This window comes from Psammomys obesus, unplaced genomic scaffold (assembly GCF_907164565.1).
Source record: "Psammomys obesus unplaced genomic scaffold, mPsaObe1.curated_primary_1811, whole genome shotgun sequence".
NCBI lineage: Eukaryota > Metazoa > Chordata > Mammalia > Rodentia > Muridae > Psammomys > Psammomys obesus.
In genome coordinates this window covers 12,140,498-12,153,113 of record NW_026596149.1, presented here as the reverse complement: position 1 = coordinate 12,153,113, position 12,616 = coordinate 12,140,498, and the positions used below count along the sequence as shown (strand labels likewise).

The 12,616-nt window shown below is 42.8% G+C and overlaps 1 protein-coding gene across 3 annotated transcripts in view; it reads right to left on the bottom strand.

Moving 5' to 3' along the window:
* Positions 1 to 4,992: 4,992 nt before the first annotated feature.
* Usp6nl (USP6 N-terminal like) overlaps positions 4,993 to 12,616 on the bottom strand; it is a 129,727-nt gene continuing 122,103 nt past the window's right edge. For all 3 annotated transcript variants that reach the window (XM_055593896.1, XM_055593897.1, XM_055593898.1), the window contains one exon: positions 4,993 to 8,731. In XM_055593896.1, coding sequence (XP_055449871.1) covers positions 7,341 to 8,731 — 1,391 coding nt within the window. In that variant the 3' untranslated portion in view covers positions 4,993 to 7,340. The remainder of the gene's footprint in view (positions 8,732 to 12,616) is intronic.

Genomic DNA, 12,616 nt, shown 5'->3' with positions numbered 1-12,616 from the left:
TTTCTGCCTCCATCTTTAAAGTGCTGGGGCTGGTTACAGGCATCAACAGTTTATGAATGCTGAAGATCAACCCCAGGGCTTCATGCACGCTCTGCAAACACTCGACTTGTTCAGTTTAAGGACTGTGTGCTTCTGAGTCTGTGCTTTTCTTACTACATATTTGATAAAATGCAAGCATATAACTGTGCTTCAAGCTGGTGACAGTCAGAACAAGCTGTGTTTTACAGCCTCCTCCACCTCCTCTCTGAGCTTAATACCTTTCTGTCGCTTCTGATCAGGGTTAGCCAGGGCTAGAAGACTGGCTTCCCAGACATGCTTTTAAAAAGCAACCATTAAACCCAACATTGATTATTTAGCATGAAGTGTATGATCTGAGACACTCTGTTTTAAGGTCTTCATGTTTCTGAGATAATCTGCCTTTAAATCATTATAATCACTATTATGTTTTTCAAAGTCTTAAGTCATTGGGCTTCAATTTCTAACACATTTTTAAAAGCAAAGCTTAGAATGTGTTTTTCTTCCCCTTAAAGTGGATCATGTATGCTCACGCACATGTGTGCTTGTACGTGTGTGCGCACCTTCAAGAGGCTACAAGGTGGAACTGGAGTTACAGGTGGTTGTGAGCCAACCGATGTGGGTGCTAGGAATTGGACTCGGGTCCTGTGAAAGAGCAGCAAGTGTTCTTAATCACCAAGCCATCTCATCAGACAGCCCTCTGACCGCCAACTTCAGCTCCACCCTCACTACTTCTATCCCGATTCAGTGTGGCTCCTCAAGTCTCATCCATCTGCTCTAACAATTTTTCACTGTTTGCTCCTGAAGTCTATGTAAAAAGAACTTCTCATTATCCTGCCAGTGACCCAGTCTCCAAGCCACTTTTACTTCTGACACCATGTTTCTGAGACAAAACTGTTATAGTAGGCCAAAGAATACTCTTTGAGGCATTAGTCAGAATAACTCAGATATCTTTCTCTATCAGTACATATAAAACCCCTTTATATGAATGTAACATATATCCTATCACATAGCCATAGTCACGCAGGTTCTAGGTTTTTGTTCTGTTGCAAAGAACAGTGCAAAACATCCGTTAAGAAATATATGTTTCTTGACCTAATAATGCAATATGTACATTCTGATGTTTGAAATGCCCATATTTTTGGAATTCCACTGTTGCTTTCAATCCCCTACTGAATGGGAATTTGAAGCAGGTTTGGTAAAAGTGTTTCCTTGTAGGTCCATCTTCTTTACTACTAGTGGCCCATTTTCCTTAGGGTATTTTGCTCATTTAAATGGGAAAAACAGTGGCTGGAGAGATGGCTCAGTGGTTAAGAGCACTGTCTGCCCTTCCAGAGGTTCTGAGTTCAATTCTCAGCAACCACATGGTGGCTCCCAACCATCTATAATGTGATCTGATGCCCTCTTCTGGCATGCAGGCTTATGTGCAGATACAGCATTATATACAAAAAATAAATAAATCTTTAAACACACACACATACACATATATATGGTGGTTTCCTGGTAGTAACAGAAGCAAGATAAGGGAGCTAGAAGAATGCAGAAAGGACGCTAAGGAAGAAACATCTCTTTCTCACCCAAGGTTTAGAGTCCAAGGCTCGTTCCAGTTCCTGCAGAATATTCTCATACAATTGTATTACAAAAGCAGTTCAGGTTCTGTGGATTAGATTATAAAGTCATGAGATGTTCTGTTGTACCAAGCATTGATTAAAGACAAAAGGAAATCTAGTTCCTGGGACGTTCTCCTGGAGGTGGGGGCTTTGCTGGGCTGAGACCCATGGTCTTCCCTGAGGAAAGTGAGGTCCAGAAGGGCAATATAATTTGCCCAGAGTCATGCTACTAAGTGCCAAATTCAAGCTACTGTGCAGACTTAATGGTCTCCAGGTCACTGTACAAATGCAGAGCAGTGAGGCCCCTTCTCAAAGATGAGTGTGCTAATGGCGCTATTCATGGACGCCATTGTTCACGTTGCTATGGTAAATGTCTGTACAGACTCAGCATCAGCTGTCTGCACCCACATCAGCACTCAACAGCTGCCTGACCTCTCATGGCTATAAGCCTCTCCTCTGCCTGTTCTTACGGCTACACCCAACACAAGGCCACTCCAAGGCTCATCTTTTCTCTGGAGAGTCATCTTTGGGGCGAGGTGATTACTGTATGGCACTCATGGACCTGGGCACCACTCTTTCTTGGTCCTTGTTGCAGAAGTAGGTAAACACATGATTGTCGGTCTTCCCCACTACTATCTACTCCCTAAACTGGGCCTGCCCACTCACCATCACTTTCCTACCACTTGACACCCAAGGTCCCCGCAGAGGCAAGCAGCCTACGGTGGGGACGCCCTCCCCTCAGACTATGGAGCAGAAAGAACCATGTTCCGACTCCACTGTTTGCCACTGCACACACATCTGAAAACAGAGTCCCAAAAGGGCTCAGTCACCTGCCAAGACTGCAGCTACAGATCAGTGGCAGAACTCATTAACTCCCTCAAGAGGGCCCCAGCTTTCTGCAAGCCACCGCTTGCTGCCACCTTATATTTATCATGTGGAAGAGCTCCCCCCGCCCCACGTGCCCTTTCCGTGTCACATTCTCCTCACGTACCACTTATGGTGGCAGCATTTAAACAGCTGCTCTACCAAGTTGATGCTGATATGTAATCTGCTCCGTGCTGCCTGCTTTGTATTCTGATTGTGATTTCCTCCAAATAAAGTTGAGTCTGCATTGCAGAAGGTTTAATAATCAGTGTTTAATACTTCTGAGTACAAGAAGGAATTAGACCAGAAGCTAGGGGCAACCTGTAGACAGATCGTGAGAGTGCAGCCAGCAAAGCAACCTCTCCATAGCCTTGTCTTCCACCACAGTACGTCCCTCCCTCCCCACCCCTGGCTGACCTTGTCCTTCATTACAGTAACTGTCCATCTCATCCCATTCAAACCTTTAAGGGGCTTGCCACCTATTTGTGCTTGCAAACACTGTGATCTGACTTTGGCTCGAGGAACACAGCAGGTGAGCAAGCACTCCTGGTGAAATCCAAACAGACTTTTCCGCTTCATATCAAAGGGCAAGTCTGCTGGATTTTACAGCACCGCCATGGGTGAGAGGCTGGCACCATCTCAAGTCATTTCAACTCAGCTTCTCCTGTCTTGTACCTCATGCAAGTTGACTGCCTTTTTCCCTGGGCTGGTCTCTAGACTCTCAACCCCGTGGGAGGAAGGTCAAATACCTCCTGGTCACTAAGGCCTGGTACTGTGACTGCATGTAATCAGAGGAAACAACACGGTATAAGTGCTTCACCAAGCACTTCAAACCAATCAAGTCAATCCTAGGAAACATGGAAAACACACAAACAAAACCCCACAGTTTATAAACGAGGAAGTGGGTCAGAACGGAAGCTCCGTGAAGACAAGGGTTTCCAACATCACGGCTTCTACCAGGAGTTAGAATAGCAGCTGGCACAGCAGAGCTCAAACCACCATCACTGCTAGTTCCAGTCAGTCAAATAATCAAATCATGACTGTTCTCCCTTCCACTCCTATGTCATAGCTGTGGACAGTGAGGCCAGGAAAGGCAATGGGACATGTTCAAAGTCACACAATTACTGGACAGCAAACTCAGCCTACCATGCCGATCTGACAGCCTCCGGCCCATACTGCCTGACTAACAGATGCGCAGAACACCGCTGCCCTTTCTCACGGCTAACTCCTCCGCTATGTGCATGACTGCTCTGCATCTTCTCCGGGGCATGGACTCTCTGGTGACTTTGGGTCCCTTATGTTGGCAAAGTCCCAATGATCTGTAGATGCATGTCTGTCAGGTGAGGACCCTGTCAACCCCCAATCCTCAAATCTCACGTCATAACAGAAGTTGCTCCACCACTAAACTGAAACCGACTCACAGATTCTTATTGGCCCCAATTCTCCAATTCCCCCAACACCTGGGGAAGGGGCAACCCTGACCCTTCCTGTCCTTCAGTGGTAGAGCAGGTTTCAAGGCACAGGCTCTAAAGGAACAGCCCTGATGACAGAGAATAAGACAGCCACAGTTCTAGAGAAGTTCTAGAAAAAAACATACCAAACCCACAAAACACTGAAATTACATCTCCAAACTGACATTCTATGCTCACACATTACACGATTCATGAAGACCATGAAGATGGCAACTGCTCAGGATTTACCTGTGAGTTCTAGATGCTCAAAACGTTGACTGGTTATAACTAGACCAGGCTTTTGTCACTGTTTAGATCTTTAATAGCTGGGGTTTTGAAAAGCAGACTATTGAAGGAAACTCACTATCTTAAGGCTCTTTTTTTATTTTTATTTTTAAGTGGAGGGGCCCCTCTTCCCTCCGTGAAGCTACTCTGCTGTGACCAGCAGCTGAAATAAAGTTTATATGGCAGATAATGTTGTTGCCAGTGGACTTTTCCCTAACTTTCCTGATATCATTTTTTGAGCTCCAGAACTTCTGACCTACAAAGGATTTTAATGGCTAGTTATCCAGTAGTGTTTGCATTTGAGACCATGTGTCCAATCCCCACCACTGAGCACAAAATAAAACAATACAAAACCCACCACAAAAACCATGTGCTGATCAGGATGGAGGCCTATAATCTTAGCACGGTGGAGGCTGAGGCAGAAGGATCACCTCAATTGCAAGATTAGCCCGGTGTACCTAGTAAGGTAAGGCAGGGACATACATAGCAAGACTGTCTTCAACAACAACAACAAACCATTTCTAAACACCCCACAATAGAAACATAAGACAATTTGGTTTGGTGGGCATTTCTCTTAGAGTTTCAAGATGAGAGCACTAAGACACAAGAGAAATACCATTATCTGATACCTACATTCCACCCAAGATTCGATTTAAATGGTCTGGGGTGAGACTTGAGAAGAAAAAATCCAACCAAACAACCTCCTCTCCCCCAAGCCTTTTAAGTTCACTAGTGAAGTCTAAAGCTCAGCAGGGCTCTTCTTAAGAAGCGTACAATACAACAGCATCATGAAGGAGGTAGTTTAACCATGGCAAACACACTAGGGCATGCGGTTATGGAACAAAACTGGATGCTCTTCCTGGAGTGTCCTCAGCAAACGTTTTCTATAAATATATTTTGAGTCACTTTGCCAATATTATTTCTCTTATCATTTCTTTTATTTAAAAATAAATTTAAAATAATAAAATTATATAATGGCAAAATAATTTTAAATTAAAATCTCCTACTTAGAAAGAAGCAGAGACCCTTGTAGTGGGGAAGACTTTACCGCCATTAGTAAAACTTGAGCCAGGGAAAGGCAATGAGGTTCTAAACATGGTCTTACTAGAAACAAGAGCAGAGAACTGCAGCATTTTTAAACTGCTATTGGTGAGCACATGAGAAATTGTCGGCTTGGCCCTGAAAGCACCAGGACACAGCCCTTGCCACGTGAAAACTGCATACAGAAGACACAGAACAAAATATACGGATTACTTTTAGCATGTTAAAAACAATCACGTCAAAAAAGTATACAGATAAAAAAATGCCATAGATGACATAAGAAAATAGTGTGTGTGCATATATATTGCATATATATATATATAATCTACATTATTTACCACTAAGATATATACTTTCTGGAGAGGCAAAGATGCTGCCATCATAAACTAATTGTACAGCTTGTTTCCGTAGAAATCACAGAGTCATACTTTAAGAACTGTAATAATATCCTCAGCTACATTTCTATACACATTTATTTCTCACCTTCCGCATGATCTAAATCAAGAGCCTGGTTATTTTGTCAGGAGTTGGAGTTTCAGTGCAGTGTTCACCTTTAATATACTGCATTTGCTTCCACACTTAATAACATCATTACCACGCTGATTAAATTACATTAGAATCATTATATACATAAAAAATATTGTTATGTTCACTAGCTAAACAAATGTTACTTTCATTAAGACATAACCTTGTACCTCAAAAGCTTAAATCCCCACCGAGGAGCAGGGGGACATCATTGCTGGACTTTCTACTTCCTGATATTCAGATACAAGAAGGTGACAGTGAGACGAGCATCCACAGACATCCATCTGCCTGGAGAACCCAGCACTTTGTCAGAGACTTGGTGTCAGTAGTGTGTGATAGCATAAAAGAAATCACCCTTTCTAAACCATGAACCTAAATTATTTTTCACTGAAAGAAAATTTCCAAAACTATGAAACATACTACTTTTTTTTCAAAGATCAAAATTGTAAATCCTCATTAATAATTAGGGTACTTCTTTTTACAATTCTGACCTGGATGATGCAATGGCCCAGTGCGTGCAGCAGTATCCGTCCACTGTGCTGTGAAGACTGAGTGCCAGAAAAGACCACGGGAATGGTCCTCCTGGGCACGTGAGGCCCAGGAGTGAGGAGCTGCCTTTCAGTCAAAGCTGCTTTCAAATGATCGTGAAAAGCAACCTTCCACCGCTCAGAGTGCTGCAAGCTCTGACTTCACCCACTTTGCAGCCAGTCCCTTGCACAGGCAAGGACCAGGCAGATGCTGTTCGAGGGCCAGACCACAACCCAGGGCACAGAAGCAGTGAAACAGCCCGAGATAAGGGACAAAGTGAGTGCTCTCCCCAGCCACACACTCAGGCTAACTGAGCCACATGTTAGGCACCACTGAGTGGTCAGCCTTTCTGTGCAGTCTTTAATGTTCAGGTGGAGATAAAATGGCAGCAACTGAGAGAATGACATTCTGTGAGACTCTGGGTTCATAAAGTCAGAACAAACTCTTTAGTCAGTTTCAGTTTAGAACCTGAATTAAAATATGACAGGGGCAGGGTGGGCAGAAAGATAAGGGGGGGAAATACTGTTATTTCATGGATATAGATTAAATGGAGTTTAAAAAAAACATTTCTAAATTCTGTGATCAAAATCTCTCTGCACCGGCGTTTGCCACGTCTATTAAAAGGCGAGTGACAGCCTGCAGAAATCTCCTCCATTGTGTCTCAGTGCTTTCTAACAGTAGTCAGAACACAAGGGATCAACAGAGTGGAAACATTCAGGTCTGAGGGGAAGATCTGAGAAAAACAGCATAAAGAACCTCACTGTGTATGCCGTCCTAAATGCTCTTGCTATGTTCCAGGCTAACCTCCTGTTAACGGTTCAGTGATGAAGCAACTGAAACACTCATCTTCAGCAGCATCTACATGGGATGAAGCATTCCCACATACTCTCATACTGACATACACTGAACTATGCAAGTTGTTTACAATAGTATAAAATACTGCTTTGGCAATTATAAACATAGCAATGTGGGTATCGTATGGTTTCTATTCTCTTTGTCATCAGTGAATACAGCCAAACTCTCATAACAATACTGACTCCTGAACAGAAAGCCCCTCTCGATTTCTGTAGTGATGTGCTGAAGGCGAGGGCCCTGCATATGGATACCTAGGAGGACTGGCATCTTCCACAGCTGGTGAAGTTTTATACCTCACCGGACTGTCTACACATACTTCTGGAAGGCCGTGGTCCTGAAAAGGTACGTGTTGAAAGGCTGCATATTTTGGTAAATTGCTTAAGTGGCTACGGTTAGCCTCTCGAGTCCATGATTGTCCATGCATCTCAGGTCTGTATGTATAACTAACTTCTGACCATTTTATGTTCTCTGGTAAATAATCCACTGGAGGAAGGATGAAGTTTCCGTTCCTTGGTGACCCTGAACTGCCTGCATTTCCCCCGGTACCAAAGTCAATGGGAAGGACTTCAATTCGACTGGATGGTAGAACAACAGGAGTTGGGCGGCTGAAAGATTTCTCTGGAGAAATGTCAACTGAAAGAGAAGAACCATAAGGTCTCCTGGAAGAATTAATTTGAGTCCCAGGGCTGATCTCTGTGGACACAAAGCCGCTGTGGCCAATAGGAATGTGTTTTGGAGAATTTCCGTGGTAGACAGGGGGGTTGCTGTAGGAGGGTGGATACGCAGCCCTGAGGTCCTCCCCTTCTAGCTGGGATGGGGACCGTACATGGCTGGGAGGCTGCACTTTGAAAGTAAACTTGTTGGGGACTTTTGCTGGGCTGGAACTTGGCTCAGTATGCTTCCTTGGACTGTGAGGGTGAGTCCGTTCTGGTGCCTCCTCCACAGGTACTCCACTTTCATTTTCACTCCCAGGCACGTTGTCATACTGTGAAGCAGTAGAACCCCGCTTTCCATCACTGCCATCAAAAACCTTCATCTTTTGCCTTGAGTTTGACACTCGGGACTCAGCAGAACTTGGGGTGGCAACTGTAAGAGTGGGTTGCACTGAGTGACTTTTGCCTTCAATGGCATATTTAGCAGTTCTTTCAATAGCTGAGGCGTCTGATGGTTTTCTCCATTTGGGCATAAATTCCTTCCTGATGTTTGAAATTGCATTGCTATTTTGGTTAGCAGCTGCGTGGTTATATTGCCTGGAGCTGTCCTGTGTACCCAAAGCAGGCTTTTTCTGAAAATCTGCCTCATGCTTCAAGGTTTTACCTTCCTCGCCCACTGACTTCTGTCCGGCTCGCCCGGCTCGTTCTGGTGGGCCAGCTCTGCTGTAGTGCGCAGGGGAACGCTCATGCTTCTTGTGAGGTGATCCAGTTTCTCTTCTGCTGCTTATTTGGGGGCTGGGCCTGCCAATACTTCTTTGTCCATTGCTCAAGTGATTAATACAAGCAGAATTAGACTCAGGTGGAAGCTGCCCCAAGGGTTTTTTTGGATATTCATCCTCCTTACCTAAAACGAAATATAAATTCCTAAGTAAAACAAATATATAAATGATGAGCATCTAGTTTAAGAGACACATTAACAATTGCAGATTGTCTTGTGTGTGGAAACACATACTTTAACACTGGAAAATGATAGTGACTAACAAGAATCGATTTTTAGAAAAAAATGACACTGAGACATAGCTAACCTCAAAACCTAAGTCGGCACTATGCAGGTGGGGACAGCTCCAGCCTCATAGGCGAGGGTCACGCAACTATCTAGCACATAGTTCGTGTATGTTCTTACAGACCGTGACACACTTTCTATGCAAAGCTGATATGATACTCTCATTAACCAGAGCTGGTTACTGGGGTTAAGGCTTAACATGACATTACTTGCATTTTAACTCATCTCAACCAAAATCAGTAAAGCCTTTGCTTTCAGTTTCAAGCAGATCTATCAAAACTGAAAGTCACTTGGACTTACTGTGGTTCGAGTTCTCCCCAGATTATTATCATTAGGCATTTTCCACAGTATAGCTTATTTTTTAAAAGAAAAATACTGTCCAACTAAAAATAACAGTGTAAAAATACCTTACTTAAAAATATAGACAGGAAAAAAATTAAAAAGAATGGAAATCACATTAGATAATTTATTTAATTAAAAAATGTGTTTTGCCTGTGTGTGTGTGTGTGTGTGTGTGTGTGTGTGTGTGTATGTATACATGCATGTATGTGTATGACATGCATGCCCGATCCCTGGAACCCTGAAAAGAATACCAGATTCCCTAGAAGTGGACCTACTAATGCTTGTGAGCTGTCAGGTGAGCACTGGGAATAGATGGGTTTTCTTAAGTAGCCAGTATACTTAACCACAGAGCCACCTCTCCAGCCCGTTCTAATTTTATATTTTAAATAACACAGAATTGTGAGGAATTGAAGGAAGGTGCAATAAATACAACATTAACAGATTACCATGATACTAATACAGATTACCATAGAGGAAGGGGAAGACTTCATTTGCAGAAACTAAAAAAATGTTTTACCCATTATTATAAAACAGCATTTTGTCACTTGAAAATAAGGTTTTGCTTTCTTCCAATATGCACTTAATGATCCACTAGCTGCTGTTTACTGACTATGATCTGCATGGGGTGGCTGTGAAGACGGAGAATTTTTTCACATGGCTCCCAGTCACTATAATCTTGCTATTTCTTTGGAGGGGAAGGGGACACTATGTTTTTAACTACTAGAATATTCACACTGAGTGTTTCTTTATAGAAAGTCTTAATTGGTATATAACAACTATAGATCCACTTCTGTAGGATATTTTAAGAACAATTCAATGCTTTGTTGGAGGGGAGAATGAGCAAGCATCATTCTCTAAGTGAGCTTCCAACATCAGAAGCGCAGATTGCCCAGAGAATGGTTCTGCATAACAGCTGCCCAGCCTAAGGACCCAAGTTTGATCTTGGAACTCTTAAGACAAAGACAATAAATAGATGTGGCAAAGCACTTGCTTAGCATGTATAAGGCCCTGGATCCCATCAATAGCATTCCAACCCAATCCAAACAAAAAAAAAAGCAAACAGGAAAATTAAAGTGGTAAAAACTTCAAAACTAGAAGTGGGATGATGCAGAGCAGGAAAGAGTGCCAGAAGGAATAAGACCCTCTCTCTGAACAAAGGCCAAAGAAGGTAAGAGACAGCAGGGACCCAGGAGGAGGCCAGAAAACTAAGTCACAACATACAGGGCACTATGAAGAGGACCTGGGATTTTGTCCTGAGGTAATAAGAAAAGATCAGTTCTATAATCTGAGGCATATCATAGATGTTATTTTAAACAGTGGTTTAGACTTAGATTGTGCTAATAAGTGAGAACAATGATAAGAGTCACAATTGCTACTATTCATTAAGTAATCCCTGTGTGTCAGTCATCATTCAAAATGCTGTGCATACAACATTAACAACAGGAACATCATTTCATTATCTCATATGTGAAGAAACTAAGGCAGAGACGAACTTGTCCAAGGGTTCATTGCTAGCAAGTAGCAGCATAGTGAAAATTATTTTCTTTTAAAAAACCAGTTATGTTATGTGAACATTTTTGTTTTAATCCCAGGTGTGAGATATGGGGCTGTTTTATACTGTCCACAGCAGCTAACTGTGATTTGTCTTGTGCTCTAGGAAAAGCGTGATTTTGCCAGCTGAAAATAGTTTATATTTGGAATTCTGAGGACTCTTCAGAGGGTATAAAAATGCCAGAGCTCCAAGAGAAGCTGTGGCTGCTGCTCCTGCTGCTGCTGGTTCCTGCTTCTGTTTTTGCTGTTTGCTGATTGCTTTTGCTATTTGCCAGATTGTTAGTTACTGATGGCCGTTTGCTCTTTGCCAGATTGCTGGTTGGAGATACTCCAATGACAAAGATTGGACTTGCCCCAGGAACTCAATGAAGTTCCAGGTAATCCAATGCCCTCCTCTAGTCTCTGTGGGAACCTCATGTATGTGGTGCACAGATATACGTGCAGACAAAACAGCCATACACAAAAATTAAAATTTAAGCAATTCTAAAAAATGTTTTTAAGAGAATTAAAGGAAAAATCCAACATATTTCATTTATTGACTTAATAAAAGACCAAAATGTACACTGCAGCACAATGTCTGTGCCCGTTTTAAAATATTCAAGAAAAGCTGCTCATACTAACCCATAGCACACTTCCACTACCCCTAGGGGCTTCTCCTTTTGCATTCCTTCAGAGTTCCTAAATCAGTAGTAAGAGTACGAATTAGAGCAATGGCACATGTCCATACTGACAGGCTGGAAACACTCATTAAAAACAAACAAACAAACAAACAAACACTCACAGTTCACATAGTTAAGAAAATAGAGTCTAAAAAGAAAAGCCACATACAAAATGATATAATATCTAATTGACTCTTAAACGACAAGCCCTCATTAGGGAGCTGTGTGTGAAAGGCCAACATATTAAAATGCATAAAAAAAAACCTTTAAGAGGACATGGCCTCTTTGCTCCCATAAAACTTTTTAATTAAGGAGGCCACAGACAGGAATATAAGAAAAGTGCCTCCTAAGATTTAAGTTCTTAAAAATCAATTTCTTTACATGTTGAAAGCAGTGAAGCAAACCAGCCCAGAGTGCTTCATAGTGAGGGAGGGGTCTCATGGTGCCAGGGCCAGAAGGCAGCGCTTCAGTGTACTTCATTCTAAACAGTGTCCACTCACTTCCACTTTTGCTGTGCATAGGGAACAGGCTAAGGGATACTTAACTGGCTCTTAACTTGTTGTTCTATTGCTGTGAAGGGACACCATGACGAAGCTAACTCTTAGAAAAGAAAGCATTTAGTTAGAGGCTTTCATATAGTTTCAGAGGGTTAGTCCAGTATCATCATGGTGGGAACCAGAGATGCATGATGCAGGCAGCAGGCAGAGACAGCGACTAGGCCTTGTATGAGTTTTTGAAACCTCAAAGCCCACTCTAAGTGACAGATGTCCTCCGACAAGGCCACAGCTCCTCATCCTTCCTCAACAGTTCCATTAACTGGGGACCAAGCAGCCAAGTATCTGAGCATATAGGGGTCATTCTCATTCAGACTACCACAGCCTATGACAGTGGCATCAGCATACATCTTCCAGAAATACTTGCTGACTAACTGTTGGGTTACACCACAACCATGTTACTCCCATGAATCTCAGCAGTACCACCATAATCAATGTGCACATGTTCTTTAAATCTCAGTGACGGTCTGAGCAAGAGCCTGTGGAAGAAGAGGAATGAAGTGTGGAAAGAGAGAAGGATGAAAACAGGGTCCAGGAAAAAACAGTACAAGGCAAGGGAAAAGAGGGAGTGTGTGGAAGGTAGAGCAGAGAGGACGAGAGAGGAAGGAGACTGGAGGCCT